The sequence below is a fragment of the Mustela lutreola genome, chromosome 2 (genome assembly GCF_030435805.1).
Source record: "Mustela lutreola isolate mMusLut2 chromosome 2, mMusLut2.pri, whole genome shotgun sequence".
Taxonomy (NCBI): domain Eukaryota; kingdom Metazoa; phylum Chordata; class Mammalia; order Carnivora; family Mustelidae; genus Mustela; species Mustela lutreola.
The window spans coordinates 10,995,616-11,014,971 of record NC_081291.1 but is presented as its reverse complement, the minus strand read 5'-3'; the positions used below and the strand labels follow the sequence as shown (position 1 = coordinate 11,014,971).

At 38.8% G+C, this 19,356-nt stretch overlaps 1 protein-coding gene and 1 pseudogene across 1 annotated transcript; both read left to right on the top strand.

Moving 5' to 3' along the window:
• Positions 1-386: 386 nt before the first annotated feature.
• LOC131823115 (olfactory receptor-like protein OLF4) lies at positions 387-1,376 on the top strand. The gene has a single exon (XM_059159092.1). The coding sequence runs from the start codon at positions 387-389 to the stop codon at positions 1,374-1,376; it is 990 nt and encodes a 329-aa protein (XP_059015075.1).
• A 1,801-nt stretch (positions 1,377-3,177) lies between these two features.
• Positions 3,178-3,949, top strand: LOC131823114 (RWD domain-containing protein 4-like; annotated as a pseudogene).
• The last annotated feature ends 15,407 nt before the right edge of the window (positions 3,950-19,356 follow it).

Below are 19,356 nucleotides of genomic sequence, written 5' to 3'. Positions count from 1 at the left end.
TATATTATTTGATTATTAGTATTTGCTTATATTCTTTCTTCATCATATGATTATTAGGACATTGCTTATAAGCACCTTATGTCTATTGCCAAACAGTGCCTGGAACATGTTCAACATTCAGTATACATCCCTTAAAAGAATGAAACATATTCTCAATAGATCAAGAGTCTACATTATGTGTGAGGAACAGACTGAGGTGATTACAGTATTCCTGATGTGAATTGGTGCTAGGGATGCCCTAATGGGGATGAGACCCCACACACATATTGAAATTAATTTCTTGACTCTAAGATATAAGTAGTAAGATTTGTGCTAGATTATAAAAACACATGTTTATGTGAAAGTAGTCATTTATTTTTCTATACCCTGATAGATACCTCCAACCCATGGAGCCAGGGAACCTTACAAGAGTTTCAGGATTTCTTCTTCTGGGATTTTCAGAGGGACCAGAACTACAGCCCCTCATATTTGGGCTTTTCCTCTCCATGTACATGATCACTGTGTTTGGAAACATGCTCATCATCCTGGCTGTCAGCTCTGACTCCCACCTCCACACTCCCATGTACTTCTTCCTCGCCAACCTGTCCTTTGTAGACATCTGTTTCACCTCCACCACCATCCCAAAGATGCTGATGAATATACAGACAGAGAGAAAAGTCATTACCTATGCAGACTGCATCACCCAGATGTATTTTTTCCTACTCTTTGCAGGATTGGACAACTACATCCTGACTGTGATGGCCTATGACCGATTTTTGGCCATCTGTCACCCCCTGCACTACATGATCATCATGAACCCCCGGCTCTGTGGACTGCTGGTCCTCATGTCCTGGATCATGAGCATCTTGCATTCCTTGTTACAGTGCTTAATGGTGTTGCGTCTGTCCTTCTGCACCATCTTGGAAATACCCCACTTTTTCTGTGAAATTAAACAAGTGGTCCAGCTTGCCTGTTCTGATACCTTTCTTAATCATATGGTGATGTATTTTGGAGCTGGGCTTCTGGGTGGTGGACCCCTTGCTGGAATCCTTTACTCTTATTCTAAGATAGTTTTCTCCATACTCAGGATCTCATCATCCCAGGGCAAGTATAAAGCATTTTCCACCTGTGCATCTCACCTCTCAGTTGTTTCCTTATTTTACTGTACGAGCCTAGGAGTGTACCTTAGCTCTGCTACTCCCCAGAGCTCACACTCAGGTGCAACAGCTTCAGTGATGTACACAGTGGCCACACCCATGCTGAACCCCTTTATCTATAGCCTGAGAAATAAAGATATAAAGAGGGCTCTGAAAAGATTCTTTGGAAAGGAAACTATAATAGGGCCCATTGTCCTGGGGCTGAAAAAAATGCACATGATAGCAGGACTCAAAGCCTGAGAGCCAGCAGTGGTAGTTCATTGATCAGATTGTGTTGTGGAGTTACAATTTATTCTTTCTCTTGATTTCCTGGCATATCCCTTTCTGTGACATCATCTTCTCTGTACAACTTGAGTAACCATCTGTATTAAATTTTCTGCTCTCTGGTATCTCACAATGTGGTCCTTAGTTGCTCTCCTGCTTTCCTAAGTTGATTCCCAATTTTGGACAAAATATTAGAAATTCCCTTGGGGTGCTTATGTGGCTCAGTAGGTTAAGCATCTGCCTTCCTCTCAGGTCATGATTCCAGGGACCTGAGCTTAAGACCCACATCAGGATCCTTGCTCAGCAGAAAGCCTGCTTCTCCCTTTCCCTCTATGTGCTGCTCCCCTGCTTGTGCTCTCTCTCTCTCTGTGTAAAATAAATAAATAAATAAATAAATAAATAAATAAATAAAATCTTTTATTAAAACCACAAAATATAGGAAATTCCCATTAATCTCATGAGATTCTATAGATTTGTTAAGAATAATCTATTCTGAAAAAAAATTTATCATATTGAGGAGGTTTTATTTTTTTCCCACAAAATAATCATAAGTTGTACTACTCTTTATGAAAAAGAAAACAGTTGGAAGAAAAGCAATTTATAATTTCATAAGAGTGGAAAGTCTGAGACTAAAGGTCACCACTTTTGTGTCCATAATTCCTTTAAATATCTGTTCCTTCTGAAAATGTAGCTTTTAACATATACAGTGTTTTGGGGCCCCTGGGTGGCTCAGTGGGTTAAAGCCTCTGCTTTCAGCTCAGATCATGGTCCCAGGGTCCTGGGATTGAGCCCTGCATTGGGCTCTCTGCTCAGCAAGGAGCCTGCTTTCCTCTCTCTCTGCCTGCCTTTCTGCCTCCTTGTGATCTCTGTCAAATAAATAAATAAAATCTTTTAAAAAACACACATATACAGGTTTTATTGTGAAAACACATATTGGGTTTTATTTTTCTCATTAGGATCCTGTTCTCTTATTCATCTCAGTGTCCACATTGCCTAGTCCTGGCAAACCAATAATCAAACACATATCTCCAGTTGTAGTCTACACAGAAACACAAATTTCAATGACTAGTTTGACATAATATGGCCCTAGAGTCAGAGATGAATCAAAATTTAAGTGAGACATTTACTAATTTTCAAACCAATGTTTTCATGCTGCCCACCTGCTTATTGATGATGTGAGGCTGAAATCCATGGGTAAGGATGTCTATCATTGGGGTGAAGAAGAGTTTACATAATTATGTTTTCTGTCTTGTCTTCCTACTGCCTGGAAACTTCCATGTCTCCCTACAAATGTGATTCACTGGAGTATAATTGCATAGAATAAGCTGCACACATTTAAAGTATACAATGTGATAGGGCACCTAGCTCAGTTAGTTGAGCATTTGCCTCTTGATTTTGGCTCTGGTTGTGATCTCAGGGTTCTGGAAGAGAGCTCCTAGTCAGCTTGGGGATTTCTCTCTTTCCCTCTTCCTGTGCTTCTCCCACTACTTACACTTTCTATCTTAAATATATATATAAATATATATTTCATGTATATATAATATATTCAGCAAATTGTAATATATATTATTATATATTATATTTTATATTATATATAACAATTTATTACTATATTATATATAAAAATTTATTTATTATAGAGGGACACATGGAATTCTTGTCTCCAGTATGAGGGACGCACTTTCTACAGCAAAGGACACAGAAGAAGGATTTCCTGGCCTCCAGGCCACTGCCCTCCCTTTGTCCTTATTGCAGATGCCCTCCTGAGAGGTGTCCCATGACCCACTTGCTGAGTGCCAATGAGGTCCAGGAAATGGAACTGGAAACATGACCTGCTGTTGATGCAGTAGAATAATGATTCTGAGAATTAATCCCAGTTTACTTTCATTATAGGAGAGGCAAAAGTGGTGATCCTAGAGCCTTCTTTATAGATATTTCCTGGACAGAAACATACCCTTGAACACTTCCAATCTTATCTGTGAATTTTTTTTAAGATTTATTTACTTATTTATTTGACAGACAGAGATAACAGGTAGGCAGAAGGCAGGCAGAGAGAGAGGAGGAAGCAGGCTCCCCGCTGGGCAGAGAGCCTGATGTGGGGCTCGATCCCAGGATCCTGGGATCATGATCCAAGCCGAAAGCAGAGGCTTTAACACACTGAGCCACACAGGCACCCTGATTTTTTTTAACAACACTCACAGCATCAATTGTAAAGCAGAGCATATTAGCTAAGATATAAGAGACAGTGGCAGTTAATCTCATGATGCTAGGACCTACACATCATTTGAATATACAAATGACACTAAAGAGCTGTTAATGGAGTATCACCATCCAAGGAATGCTACCACACCCATAAGCAATATCATCTCCATTAAAACTCCTAATATAGCCCCATCAAGTAAAGAAAAAGACAAAAAAGAACAGCTTAAAAAAAAAAAAAACAGAAATGCAATCTGGCAGAGAAAACAAATCACAAAGGAGAACCTCCCCAAGAATGGAACTGAGTTGATGTGGTGAAGCATTTAAGCAAAACTGAAGGGAATGAATAGTGCTTACAACAGAACACAAAGGAAGAGCATCCTTTAAACAGTAAACTGGGTTCAAAATCTTTCAAGACTCTTTTCTGGGATTAAGGTGGCTTTTTATAAAACATTATCTTCTGTATGTTTCTAATGTAAGAATGCAGGTTGAAAGTTTATGAATAAATCTGGTTGTATTAAATTATTTTCACAAACGTGCTTTAAAAGATGAAATGTTTATATATATATACACATATATATGAATATATATGTATATATACATATATATGTATATATACATATATATATTACATGACTCCATTCATGTAGAATTTTAAAAAGTGTGTACAATAAGTTTTAACTCCTTTGTTATGTTATTGATAAAATGTGATGAATGGGACTATGACCTCTGAAAAACAATCTGAGAGTTTTGAAAGGGTGGGGGGTGGGAGGTTGGGGGAACCAGGTGGTGGGTATTGGAGAGAACACAGATTGCATGGAGCACTGGGTGTGGTGCAAAAATAATGAATACTGTTATGCTGAAAATAAATAAAAAATAAATTAAAATAAATAAATGAATAAAAAAATAAATTACAAATAAAAAAAAAGAGAGGGCACGGATTGCATGGAGCACTGGGTGTGGTGCAAAAACAATGAATACTGTTACACTGAAAATAAATAAATATATTTTTTTAAATGTGTTGAATGTGAGCCTCAATTTCCTTATTTCTAAAAATAATGTTAGGGAATGAACCCTAAATTCTGACAGAAGTTGTAAGGAATAAATTAAATATGTGCAAACACTTTGTTGAGTACAAAGAAAACATTCAAGGCTAGTAATGTGAGTATGTATATGTCTGTGTACATTTTTGTACATCTTTCCTCAAATAAACATATTCACACACATTTAAATAAACACACAGAGACTTAGTTAAAACCCATCTATTATGTTGAAAGTAAACCCAAAGTTGGGGTTGATACAAATGAATTTTAAAAAAAAAACACCCGAATGAACATAAAAATAAGAGCGTAGAATTTTGACACAAGATTCTGTAGTTATTTTGTTTTTGGTTTCTTTTTTGGTTTTTTATACAAATAATGTTTGGTTGTTTTATGTTTTTTATGTTTTTCAATATTTTTTTAATTTTTTTATTTCTTTTCAGTGTAACAATATTCATTGTTTTTTTTTTAATTAAATTTTTCCAGCATAACAGTATTCATTATCTTTGTACCACACGCAGTGCTCCATGCAATCCGTGTCTTCCCTAATACCCACCACCTGGTACCCCGACCTCCCATGTCCCTACCCTTCAAAACCCTCAGATTGTTTTTCAGAGTCCATAGTCTTTCATGGTTCACCTCCCCGTCCAATTTCCTTCAACTCCCTTCTCCTCTCCATCTCCCCTTGTCCTCCATGCTATTTGTTATGCTCCACAAATAAGTTAAACCATATGGTAATTGATTCTCCCTGCTTGACTGATTTCACTCAGCATAATCTCTTCCAGTCCTGTCAAAGTTGCTAAAAATGTTGGGTGTTCATCCTTTCTGATGGAGGCATAATACTCCATAGTGTATATGGACGACATCTTCCATTCATCAGTATTCGTCCTTTATGATGAAGGCATAAAACTCCATAGTGTCTATGGACCACATCTTCCATTCGTCAGTTGAAGGGCATCTTGGTTCTTTCCAAAGTTTGGTGACCGTGGCCATTGCTGCTATAAACATTGGGGTACATATGGCCCTTCTTATCACTCCATCTGTATCTTTGGGGTAAATACCCAGTAGTGCAATGACAGGGTCATAGGGAAGCTCTATTTTTAATTTCATGAGGAATCTCCACACTGTTCTCCAAAGTAGCTGCACCAACTTGCATTTCCACCAACAGTGGAAGAGGGTTCCCCTTTCTCCACATCCTCTCCAACACATGTTGTTTCCTGTCTTGCTAATTTTGGCCATTCTAACTGGTGTAAGGTGGTACCTCAATGTGGTTTTTATTTTAATCTCCCTGATGGCTAGAGATGATGAACATTTTTTCATGTGTCTGATAGCCATTTGTATGTTTTCATTGGAGAAGTGTCTTCATATTTTCTGCTCATTTTTTGATATGATAGTCTGTTTTGTGTGTGTTGAGTTTGAGGTGTTCTTTATAGATCTTGGATATAAACCTTTTGTCTGTACTGTCATTTCCAAATATCTTCTCCCATTCAATGGGTTGCCTCTTTGTTTTGTTGACTGTTTCCTTTGATGTGCAGAAGCTTTTGATTTTGATGAAGTCCCAAAAGTTTATTTTCGCTTTTGTTTCCTTTGCCTTTGGAGACATATCTTGAAAGAAGTTGCTGTGGCTGATATCGAAGAGATTACTGCCTATGTTCTCCTCTAGGATTCTGATGGATTCCTGTCTCACGTTGAGGTCTTTTATCCATCTTGAGTTTATCTATGTGTATGGTGTAAGAGAATGGTCGAATTTCATTCTTCTACATATAGCTGTCCAGTTTTCCCAGCACCATTTATTGAAGAGACTCTCTTTTTTCCACTGTATATTTTTCCTGTTTTGTCGAAGATTAATTGTCCATAGAGTTCAGCGTCCATATCTGAGCTCTCCACTCTGTTCCACTGGTTTATGTGTCTGTTTTTATGCCAGGACCATGCTGTCCTGGTGATCACAACTTTGTAGTAAAGCTTGAAATCAGGTAACGTGATGTGCCCAGTTTTATTTTTGTTTTTCAACATTTTCTTAGCGATTTGGGGTCTCTTCTGATTCCATACAAATTTTTGGATTATTTATTCCAGCTCTTTGAAAAATACCGAAATAATTTTGATTGGAATGGCATTAAAATTATAGATTGCTCTAGACAGTAGAGACATTTTAACAATATTTATTCTTCCGATCCAAGAGCATGGAAAGGTCTTCCATCTTTTTGTGTCTTCTTCAATTTCTTTCATGAGTGTTCTGTAGTTGACGAGTACAGTTCCTTTACCTTTTTGATTAGGTTTATTCACAGGTATCTTATGGTTCTTGGTGCTATAGTAAATGGAATCAATTCTCTAATTTCCCTTTCTGTATTTTCATTGTTAGTGTATAAGAAAGCCACTGATTTCTGTACATTGACTTTGTATACTGCCATGTTACTGAATTGCTGTATGAGTTCTAGTAGTTTGGGGTTGAAGTGTTTTGGGCTTTCCATATAAAGAATCATTTCATCTGCGAAGAGAGAGAGTTTGACTTCTTCATTGCCAGTCTGGATACCTTTTGTTTCCTCTTGTTGTCTGCTTGCTGTTGCTAGGACTTCTAATACTATGCTGAGCAAGAGTAGTGAGAGTGGGCATCCTTGTCATGTTCCTGATCTCAACAGGAAGGCTGAAAGCTTTTTTCCCATTGAGGATGTATTTACTGTGGGTCTTTCATAGATAAATTTGATAAAGTTCAGGAATGTTCCCTCTATGCCTATACTTTGAAGCGCTTTAATCAGGAACTGATGCTGGATTTTGTCAAATGCTTTTTCTGCGTCTATTGAGAGGGCCATTTGATTCTTCTCCCTTTTCTTATTAATTTGTTCTATCCCATTGATTGATTTGCGAATGTTGAACCATCCTTGTAGCCCAGGAATGAATCTTACCTGGTCATGGTGGATAATCTTTTTAATGTGCTGTTGGATCCTGTTTGCTAGGATCTTGTTGAGAATCTTAGCATCCATATTTATCAGGGATATTGGTCTGAAATTCTCCTTTCTGGTTGGATCCCCTGGTTTGGGGATCAGGATAATGCTGGCTAAAAAGAGTCTGGAAGTTTTCCTTCTGCTTCAAGTTTTTGAAATGGATTCAGGAGAATAGGTGTTATTTCTTCTTTGAATGTCTGGTAGAATTCCCCCAGGGAATCCATCAGATCCTGGGATCTTGTTTTTGGGGATGTTTTTGATCACTTCTTCAATCTCATTACTAGATATTGGTCTCTTCAGGTTGTGTATTTCTTCCTGGTTCAATTTTCAGAATTTATAGTTTTCCAGGAATGCATCCATTTCATCTTGGTTGCTTAGCTTATTGGTATCTAAATGTTGTAATAACTTTTGATGATTGTTTCTACTTCCTTGGTGTTAGTTGTGATCTTTCCCTTTTCATTCATAATTTTATTAATATGGGTTTCTCCTCTCTTTTCTTCTGGATTATTGTGGCCAATGTTTTATCGATCTTAGTGATTCCTTTAAAAAACCAGCTTCATTGATATGTTTCACTAATTTCCTTTCATTGATATGTTCTACTGTATCTCTGGTTTCTACCTCATTGATCTCAGCTCTAATCTTGATGATTTCACTCTTATGTGTGGAGTTGGTTTGATTTGTTGATTTTCCAGTTCTTTAAGGTGTAGAGACAGCTGCTGTGTTCTGGATTTTTCAATTTTTTGAGGGAGGTTTGGATGGCTATGTATTCCCCCCCCTAGGAAGGACTTTGCTGTATTCCATAGGTTTTGGACCGAAGTGTCTTCATTCTCATTGGTTTCCCTGAATTGTTTCAGTTCTTCTTTGATATCCTGGTTGATACAAGCATTCTTAAGCATGGTGGTACTTAGCTTCCAGGTGTTTGAGTTCCTTCTGAACTTTTCCTTGTGATTGAGCTCCAGTTTCAAAGCACATGATTTGGGAATATGCAGGGAATAATCTCAGTCTTTTGATATCGGTTGAGTTTTGATTTATGGCCCAGTATGTGGTCTATTCTGGAACCTTCTTCTATTCTTGAGAAGAATGAGTATTCTGTTGTTTTAGGGTGGAATGTTCTGTATATATCTATGAGGTCCATCTGGTCCAATGTGTCATTCAATGCTCTTTTTCTTTATTGATTTTCTGCTTCGATGATCTATTTCTGAGAGAGGCATATTAAGATCTCCTATTAATGTATTCATATCAATATGACTCTTCATCTTGACTGACAGTTTTCTTATGTAATTGGCTGCTCCCATATTGGAGGCATAGATATTTACAATTGTTAGACCATCTTGGTGGATAGTCCCTTTAAGAATGATGTAGTGTCCTTCTGTATCTCTGACTACAGTCTTTAGTTTAAAATCTAATTTATCTTATATGAGAATTGCTACCCTGGCCTTTTCTTGAGGCCCACTGGCATGAAAGATGCTTCTCCATCCCTTCACTTTCAGTCTGGGTGTATCTTTAGGTTCAAAATGGGTCTCTTGTAGACAACATATGGATGGGTCCTGTCGTTTTATGGGTACATTTGGGCCATTCACATTGAGAGTGATTATTGATAGATACGTTTTTATTGACATCATGTTACCTTTGAATTCTTTATTTCTGTAGATTGTCTCTATATTTCTGTTCAATGCTATTTGTAGGATTTTTTCTCTTTTATAGAACCCCCCTTTATATTTCCTGCAGTGTCGGCTTGGTGGTTGCATAGTCTTTTAAGCCTTGCTGGTCTTTGAAACTCTTTATCTCTCCATCCATTTTGAATGTCAGTCTTGCTGGATAAGGTATTCTTGGCTGCATGTTCCTCTCATTTAGTGCCCTGAATATATCTTGCCAGCCCTTTCGGTCTTGCGAGGTCTCTGTGGACAAGTCTGATGTTATTCTGATGGGCTTTCCTTTGTAAGTAAGGAGCCACTTTGTCCTAGCAGCTTTCAAGAGATTATATCTACAATTATGATTCCTCAATTTGACTATCAGGTGCCTTGATTTTTCTTTGAAATCTATAATCTTGGGTGGAGACCGTTTGGCCTCTAGTACATGAACGCTGTTTCCATTTGCGTGTTTGGGAAAATTTTCATGAAGAACTTCTTCCACTCTATCTTCTAGACTTTTTTTTTACCCTCCTCTTCATGGATTCCAATAATTCTGACGTTGGAATGTTTCATGGCATCATTTATTTCCCAGATTATGTTTTCATGGCTTCTAAGCTGTTTGTTCCAGGCTTCCTACTGATCCTTTCTCTCTAATTCTAGTGATAGAATTAGATCACTAATTCTATCTTCTGTCTCTGTTACCCTAGCTTTGAGAGAATTTAGATTAGATTGAAAGTTATTGAGAGCATTGTGAACCTCATCACTGGTAGCTTTCAGCTCTGACCTAACATTGTGAACATCCTGTATGGTCACTTTCTGTTCTGCCCTAATCAATTCTGTTTGGTCTTCCATGGTTTTCTCCAACCTACCTATTCCCCGGATAATTGTTAGCCTGAATTCTCTTTCCGACATATTGTCTATGTTGATAGCTGTTAGCTCTGTTGCAGAAGGTCCATCATCTGTATTTTTGCTCTGTAGGGCATTCCTTCTCCTAGACATTTTGGTAAGAGATGACTGAATGGATGTAGCTGGATGTATTGACCATGGTGCAGTCAAGGTGCACCCTGGAACACTTCTGAGCAATCAGGATTCCCCACACAAATGAGAGAATAAAGAAAAGAAAAAGAAAAAAAGAGAGAGAGAGACAGGAAAATATGGAATATAAAAGAGAAGGTTAAGCCCAAATGGGCCCCAAGGTAAGATTTATAAAATATACAAACAGAAACAATAAAAAGTCTGATAAAAGTATATGACAGAGATAATATATAGATAGATAGATATAGATATAGATATATGCAAATAAAGGAAAAACCTCAAAAAGTATCCCAAGTGTAAGATTTATATACTATCAGGACAAACACAAAAACACAGAAACACTGGTGGAAGAAAAAGATGGGAGAGTGGTTATAAACTCTCAGTGTGGACGAGGAACTTTGTTTTGATCCTTCCTGGATGTATCTTGATTTCTTTGTTAAAGGACTCAACTTTCCTAAGATAAAGGGGACTAAAAATTGGTTTACCTATAGGGATGGCATTGATTGGGGGAAGGGGATTACCTTGAAGTTTAACTCTATATGAATATTAGAAAATAAAAATAAAGAAGGAATAAACTAGACTAAACTAAACTAAAATTCAAAAGAAGAAATTCAAAAAATAGAAATGCAAAAGAAAAAAAAACAGGTGTATGTGTCAAAAAGTTCAGGTTAGAAGGTTATTATGGAATTTGATGTACTGGACAGCTCGCTGTGATGGTAAATAGGTTAAAAAATTATCTATATAAAAAATGAGCCAGAATAGTGGAAACAAATTAAAAATAAAATTTGTCCTATGAAGTAGTGGTGGTGGTTCTCTTGTAGTCTTTTTTTTTTTTTCTTTCCTGGTTGGTTTTCTGGGGGAGGGACCTGCCACGTGAGTTTTCAGCCAATGATGTTCCCTGTGTTAAGTCCTCCAGTCCCCCTCAAGGGAGTTGGCTCTGAGGAAACCATTTTTTTCAGGCTTTTGTTCTCTGGAGGTTTTTATGTTTGTACACTTTTTTTTTTTTCCTCTTGCCTTGACCACTTTTGTTGGTTTTTGTAGGTTTAGAAGAAAGCAAACTGCACCCTGACCTCCCTCTCAGAGAGAAGCCTCAGTCTGCTCCCCTGTGGGTGCTTCAGTGTTCATATAAATTTCCCCTTGGCCGCTGGCAGAATAGGTTCCAAGTCGCGGTCCCTGGGGACACAGGATCTTCTGCTTGTACCCAAAATCATGGCAGTGGCAGCTGTCTGGGTAGCTCCAGACCGCCAGAGTGGTTCCAAGCAGCAATCACACACTGAGATTTTCCTGCTGGCCCAGGCTTGTAGTGCCTGGTCTTTCTGGGTCGAAGAGCTCCAGGCTTGTGCTCACCTCTCTGAGGGGTGGGTGTGGGTCACTTGCGTCTCAGGCTCTGATACAATGGGGCAGGTCTAAGAGCACTGGGCTGGGCCTTTGTGTACCTCTCTCAGGGAAGGGTGAGGGGCATGCGCGTCTCAGGCTCTGTAGCATGGCTCTGAATTCAGCTGTCTGCCTAGGCTCCCAGCTCCTCACAGGAGCCAGACCCCATGCATTCTCAGGTGCACTGGTGGCTCAGGGACCAAGACCTGGTTTCTCAGCCGCACTCTCTCTGGCTCAGCTCTAGGGGAGGCCGTCCTGGATCGGGGACTTAAGCCCCCGTTCCCAGCTTCCCCAATTCCCACAATTCCCCCACACACAATCCCTTGCTCTTTTGGAGTGCTTTCAACCAGTCTCCAAGTTAATGCTGGTCCCCAGATGCAGGGCACTCTCATTAGAGGTATAGCTTTCCAATCGGTCACCTCTGGTGGCTCCCTCCCCCTTTTGTTTATCTTCCGATATCAGTCCAATGTTCCCATTCCGCTTTACCTGCCCACTGGCGTCTTCTGCCCCTGTAGTGATCCAGACGTGTATAATTCTGATCTCAGGCTGATTTCATGAAATCATGGGTAATTGGAGTTCTTTGGTAGGTAATCAGCTCACTTTAGGGTACATGTTGAAATGGCGCCTCTTCTTACTTCCCCGCCATCTTGTCCTCCCCCCTTTCCATATTTAGAAGACCATTGTTATTACACTATTCCCATCTAGATAACCCAGGATTATATTTTTTATATCAAGACTATGGTTTAGCAGCCTTATTCCATCTACTAGCTGCATTCCCCTTGCTAGGTAGAAAAAAAAAAATTGGATAAGGATGTGGACATCTTTTGGAAATCCTTATTCTGTCTACTACAAAGTCTGCTTCAAGTATAAATTATTTATTTATTTATTTATTTTTTATAAGATTTTTTTTTAATTTTTTATTTTTTATAAACATATATTTTTATCCCCAGGGGTACAGGTCTGTGAATCACCAGGTTTACACACTTCACAGCACTCACCAAAGCACATACCCTCCCCAATGTCCATAATCCCACCCCCTTCTCCCAAACCCCCTCCCCCCCGGCAACCCTCAGTTTGTTTTGTGAGATTAAGAGTCACTTATGGTTTGTCTCCCTCCCAATCCCATCTTGTTTCATTTATTCTTCTTCTACCCACTTAAGCCTCCATGTTGCATCACCACTTCCTCATATCAGGGAGATCATATGATAGTTGTCTTTCTCTGCTCGACTTATTTCGGTAAGCATGATACGCTCTAGTTCCATCCATGTTGTCGCAAATGGCAAGATTTCATTTCTTTTGATGGCTGCATAGTATTCCATTGTGTATATATACCACATCTTCTTGATCCATTCATCTGTTGATGGACATCTAGGTTCTTTCCATAGTTTGGCTATTGTGGACATTGCTGCTATAAACATTCGGGTGCATGTGTCCCTTTGGATCACTACATTTGTATCTTTAGGGTAAATACCCAATAGTGCAATTGCTGGGTCATAGGGCAGTTCTATTTTCAACATTTTGAGGAACCTCCATGCTGTTTTCCAGAGTGGCTGCACCAGCTTGCATTCCCACCAACAGTGTAGGAGGGTTCCCCTTTCTCCGCATCCTCGCCAGCATCTGTCATTTCCTGACTTGTTGATTTTAGCCATTCTGACTGGTGTGAGGTGATATCTCATTGTGGTTTTGATTTGTATTTCCCTGATGCCGAGTGATATGGAGCACTTTTTCATGTGTCTGTTCGCCATCTGGATGTCTTCTTTGCAGAAATGTCTGTTCATGTCTTCTGCCCATTTCTTGATTGGATTATTTGTTCTTTGGGTGTTGAGTTTGCTAAGTTCTTTATAGATTCTGGACACTAGTCCTTTATCTGATATGTCGTTTGCAAATATCTTCTCCCATTCTGTCAGTTGTCTTTTGATTTTGTTAACTGTTTCCTTTGCTGTGCAAAAGCTTTTGATCTTGATGAAATCCCAATAGTTCATTTTTTCCCTTGCTTCCCTTGCCTTTTGCGTTGTTCCTAGGAAGATGTTGCTGCGGCAGAGGTCGAAGAGGTTGCTGCCCGTGTTCTCCTCAAGGATTTTGATGGATTCCTTTCGTACATTGAGGTCCTTCATCCATTTTGAGTCTGTTTTTGTGTGTGGTGTAAGGAAATGGTCCAATTTCATTTTTCTGCATGTGGCTGTCCAATTTTCCCAGCACCATTTATTGAAAAGGCTGTCTTTTTTCCATTGGACATTCTTTCCTGCTTTGTCGAAGATTAGTTGACCATAGATTTGAGGGTCTATTTCTGGGCTCTCTATTCTGTTCCATTGATCTATGGGTCTGTTTTTGTGCCAGTACCATGCTGTCTTGATGATGACAGCTTTGTAATAGAGCTTGAAGTCCGGAATTGTGATGCCACCAACGTTGGCTTTCTTTTTCAATATCCCTTTGGCTATTCGAGGTCTTTTCTGGTTCCATATAAATTTTAGAATTATTTGTTCCATTTCTTTGAAAAAGATGGATGGTACTTTGATAGGAATTGCATTAAATGTGTAGATTGCTTTAGGTAGCATAGACATTTTCACAATATTTATTCTTCCAATCCAGGAGCATGGAACATTTTTCCATTTCTTTGTGTCTTCCTCAATTTCTTTCATGAGTACTTTATAGTTTTCTGAGTATAGATTCTGTGTCTCTTTGGTTAGGTTTATTCCTAGGTATCTTATGGTTTTGGATGCAATTGTAAATGGGATTGACTCCTTAATATCTCTTTCTTCTGTCTTGCTGTTGGTGTAGAGAAATGCAACTGATTTCTGTGCATTGATTTTATATCCTGACACTTTACTGAATTCCTGTATAAGTTCTAGCAGTTTTGGAGTGGAGTCTTTTGGGTTTTCCACATATAGTATCATATCATCTGCAAAGAGTGATAATTTGACTTCTTCTTTGCTGATTTGGATGCCTTTAATTTCCTTTTGTTGTCTGATTGCTGAGGCTAGGACCTCTAGTACGATGTTGAATAGCAGTGGTGATAGTGGACATCCCTGCCGTGTTCCTGACCTTAGCGGGAAAGCTTTCAGTTTTTCTCCATTGAGAATGATATTTGCGGTGGGTTTTTCATAGATGGCTTTGATGATATTGAGGTATGTGCCCTCTATCCCTACACTTTGAAGAGTTTTGATCAGGAAGGGATGTTGTACTTTGTCAAATGCTTTTTCAGCATCTATTGAGAGTATCATATGGTTCTTGTTCTTTCTTTTATTGATGTGTTGTATCACATTGACTGATTTGCGGATGTTGAACCAACCTTGCAGCCCTGGAATAAATCCCACTTGGTCGTGGTGAATAATCTTTTTAATGTACTGTTGAATCCTATTGGCTAGTATTTTGTTGAGTATTTTCGCATCTGTGTTCATCAAGGATATCGGTCTATAGATCTCTTTTTTGGTGGGATCCTTGTCTGGTTTTGGGATCAAGGTGATGCTGGCCTCATAAAATGAGTTTGGAAGTTTTCCTTCCATTTCTATTTTTTGGAACAGTTTCAGGAGAATAGTAATTAGTTCTTCTTTAAATGTTTGATAGAATTCCCCCAGGAAGCTGTCGGCTTTTGTTTGTTTGGAGATTTTTAATGACTGTTTCAATCTGCTTACTGGTTATGGGTCTGTTCAGTCTTTCTATTTCTTCCTGGTTCAGTTGTGGTAGTTTATATGTTTCTAGGAATGCATCCATTTCTTCCAGATTGTCAAATTTATTGGCGTAGAGTTGCTCATAGTATGTTCTTATAATAGTTTGTATTTCTTTGGTGTTAGTTGTGATCTCTCCTCTTTCACTCATGATTTTATTTATTTGGGTCCTTTCTCTTTTCTCTTTGATAAGTCGGGCCAGGGGTTTATCAATTTTATTAATTCTTTCAAAGAACCAGCTCTTAGTTTCGTTGATTTGTTCTATTGATTTTTTGGTTTCTAGTTCATTGATTTCTGCTCTGATCTTTATGATTTCTCTTCTCCTGCTGGGCTTAGGGTTTCTTTCTTGTTCTTTCTCCAGCTCCTTTAGGTGTAGGGTTAGGTTGTGTACCTCAGCCTTTCTTGTTTCTTGAGAAAGGCTTGTACCGCTATATATTTTCCTCTCAGGACTGCCTTTGTTGTGTCCCACAGATTTTGAACCGTTGTATTTTCATTATCATTTGTTTCCATGATTCTTTTCAATTCTGCTTTAATTTCCCGGTTGACCCATTCATTCTTTAGAAGGATTCAGTTTAGTCTCCATGTATTTGGGTTCTTTCCAAATTTCCTTTTGTGGTTGAGTTCTAGCTTTAGAGCATTGTGGTCTGAAAATATGCAGGGAATGATCCCAATCTTTTGATACCGGTTGAGTCTTGATTTAGGACCGCGGATGTGATCTATTCTGGAGAATGTTCCATGTGCACTAGAGAAGAATGTGTATTCTGTTGCTTTGGGATGAAATATTCTGAATATATCCGTGATGTCCATCTGGTCCAGTGTGTCGTTTAAGGCCTTTATTTTCTTGCTGATCTTTTGCTTGGATGACCTGTCCATTTCAGTGAGGGGAGTGTTAAAGTACCCTACTATTATTGTATTATTGTTGATGTGTTTCTTTGATTTTGTTATTAATTGGTTTATATAGTTGGCTGCTCCCACATTGGGGGCATAGATATTTAAAATTGTTAAATCTTCTTGTTGGACAGACCCTTTGAGTATGATACAGTGTCCTTCCTCATCTCTTATTATAGTCTTTGGCTTAAAATCTAATTGATCTGATATAAGGATTGCCAGTCCTGCTTTCTTCTGATGTCCATTAGCATGGTAAATTCTTTTCCACCCCCTCACTTTAAATCTGGAGGTGTCTTCGGGCTTAAAATGTGTTTCTTGGAGGCAACATATAGATGGGTTTTGTTTTTTTATCCATTCTGATACCCTGTGTCTTTTGACAGGGGCATTTAGCCCATTCACATTCAGGGTAACTATTGTGAGATATGAATTTAGTGCCATTGTATTGCCTGTAAGGTGACTGTTACTGTATATGGTCTCTGTTCCTTTCTGGTCTACCACTTGTAGGCTCTCTCTTTGCTTAGAGGACCCCTTTCAATATTTCCTGTAGAGCTGGTTTGGTATTTGTAAATTCTTTCAGTTTTTGTTTGTCCTGGAAGCTTTTAATCTCTCCTTCTATTTTCAATGATAGCCTAGCTGGATATAGTATTCTTGGCTGCATGTTTTTCTCGTTTAGTGCTCTGAAAATATCATGCCAGCTCTTTCTGGCCTGCCAGGTCTCTGTGGATAAGTCAGCTGCCAATCTAATATTTTTACCATTGTATGTTACAGACTTCTTTTCCCGGGCTGCTTTCAGGATTTTCTCTTTGTCATTGAGACTTGTAAATTTTACTATTAGGTGACGGGGTGTGGGCCTATTCTTATTGATTTTGAGGGGCATTCTCTGAACCTCCTGAATTTTGATGCTCGTTCCCTTTGCCATATTGGGGAAATTCTCCCCAATAATTCTCTCCAGTATACCTTCTGCTCCCCTCTCACTTTCTTCTTCTTCTGGAATCCCAATTATTCTAATGTTGTTTCGTCTTATGGTGTCACTTATCTCTCGAATTCTCCCCTCGTGGTCCAGTAGCTGTTTGTCCCTCTTTTGCTCAGCTTCTTTATTCTCTGTCATTTGGTCTTCTATATCACTAATTCTTTCTTCTGCCTCATTTATCCTAGCAGTTAGAGCCTCCATTTTTGATTGCACCTCATTAATAGCTTTTTTGATTTCACCTTGGTTAGATTTTAGTTCTTTTATTTCTCCAGAAAGTGCTTTTATATCTCTCGAGAGGGTTTCTCTAATATCTTCCATGCCTTTTTCGAGCCCGGCTAGAACCTTGAGAATTGTCATTCTTAACTCTAGATCTGACATATTACTGATGTCTGTATTGATTAGGTCCCTAGCCTTCGGTACTGCCTCTTGTTCTTTTTTTTGTGTTGAATTTTTACGTCTTGTCATTTTGTCCAGATAAGACTAAATGAAGGGGCAAGTAAAATACTAAAAGGGTGGCAACAACCCCAGGAAAATATGCTTTAACCCAATTAGAAGAGATCCAAAATCGTGAGTGGGGAGAAAGGGGATAAAAAGAGGTTCAAAAAGGAAGAAAGAAAGAAAAAAAAACAAAAAGAAAAGAAAAAAAAAAGAAAAGAAAAGAAAAGAATTTTTTAAAAAAGAAAACACCTTTCAGAAAGTGGTTGTTTTTCTGTTTCCAGAATTGCTGTTCTTCTTCTCTTCGATCTGCCGATGGATTTTCAGGTGTTTGCAATCTTTAGATCAGCTATCTAGCTGATCTCCGGCTAGCTGAAGCAGTCTCAGCTTGCTACTTCTCCGCCGTCTTCAAGTATAAATTATTTAATGTCACTCAAGTGTCCTCATATAAAAGACTTGAATAGAGAATTTATCAACACCTATAGAGTTAGGTGGAAACCTTTTCTTTCAAAAATTACCAACATAGAAGATTCCTGATGGAGAAGACCTAAAACTACCTATGTGTGACTCTAACATAGGAACACACTTTTTCTCAAACTGTGTCCCACAGACAAAGTCCTGCAAAAACAACACCTGGGGGTCTATTAGTAATGCAGGATCTCTGGGCCCATAGGAGATTTAAGGACTCAGAATTTGTATTTTAACTAAAAACTTTCATGAAGAAGTGCTGGTCTAGAATCATATTTCTCACCTTCTCTCTGTTGACATATGGGGATGGATAAATATTTGCACTGGGAACTGTCTCAGAGATTATAAATGCTCAGCAGCAATCCCAAGACATGGCCAAATATCCTCAGGGACAGGACAGGTTCTCAGTTGAGAACCACTGAGCCAGAGTTTGAGAACAGAATACATCAGGACAGAATTCTTTTTCTTTTTTTTTTAAGATTTATTTTATTTATTTATTTGACAAGCAGAGATCACAAGTTGGCAAGAGGCAGGCAGAGAGAGGAGGAAGCAGGCTTCCCACAGAGCAGAGAGCCCGATGCGGGGCTCAATTCCAGGACCCTGAGATCATGACCTGAGCTGAAGGCAGTGGCTTAATCCACTGAGCCACCCAGGTGCCCCTTCAGGACAGAATTCTAATCAAGGCTTCATCCAGTACTATGTTTATAAATGCAATATTGTGATTTATATTAAAAAACATAAATTTGGTCATCATCCCAATTTCTGACATAGATCTATAAAAACTTCAAATTCCCTGTGTGATGAGAGCCTTAAATATGTCTTTATGGTTAATGAGGTGATATTGGTTACCTCATTAGGTTAATGAGGGGGCATTAGTTAATTAACCTAGTTAATTAGGTCAATGACCTGACATTGGGAAAGTACCTAAGAAGAGGAGATGCTTGTCAGGGGGACCAACCATGTGATTAGAGAACTGGAACTTTACTTCTCATCACCTGACCACCTGGAAGGGGACAGGGGCTAGAGATGGAGTCTAATCACCATTGGCCAATGATTTAATCAATTATGTCTAATGCAGCTTCCATAAGACCCAAAAGGATGGTTCAGAGGGCCTTCAGGTTGGGGAACACATGGAGACTGGTAGAGTGGCATATCTGGAGAAGGTATGGAAGCTCCACACCATTTCCCCATACCTTGCCCTATGCATCCCTTCCACCTGGCACCATCTGTCCTCTGAGGCAGCACAGCTCAGGAGGGAAATACTCAAGAGACACACATAAACTTGAGCAGCCACAGGCTTGCTTACTGAGTC

Bases quoted from the DNA above. Each gene is read 5' to 3' on its own strand.
- LOC131823115 (XM_059159092.1), top strand. From the start codon at position 387: ATGGAGCCAGGGAACCTTACAAGAGTTTCAGGATTTCTTCTTCTGGGA.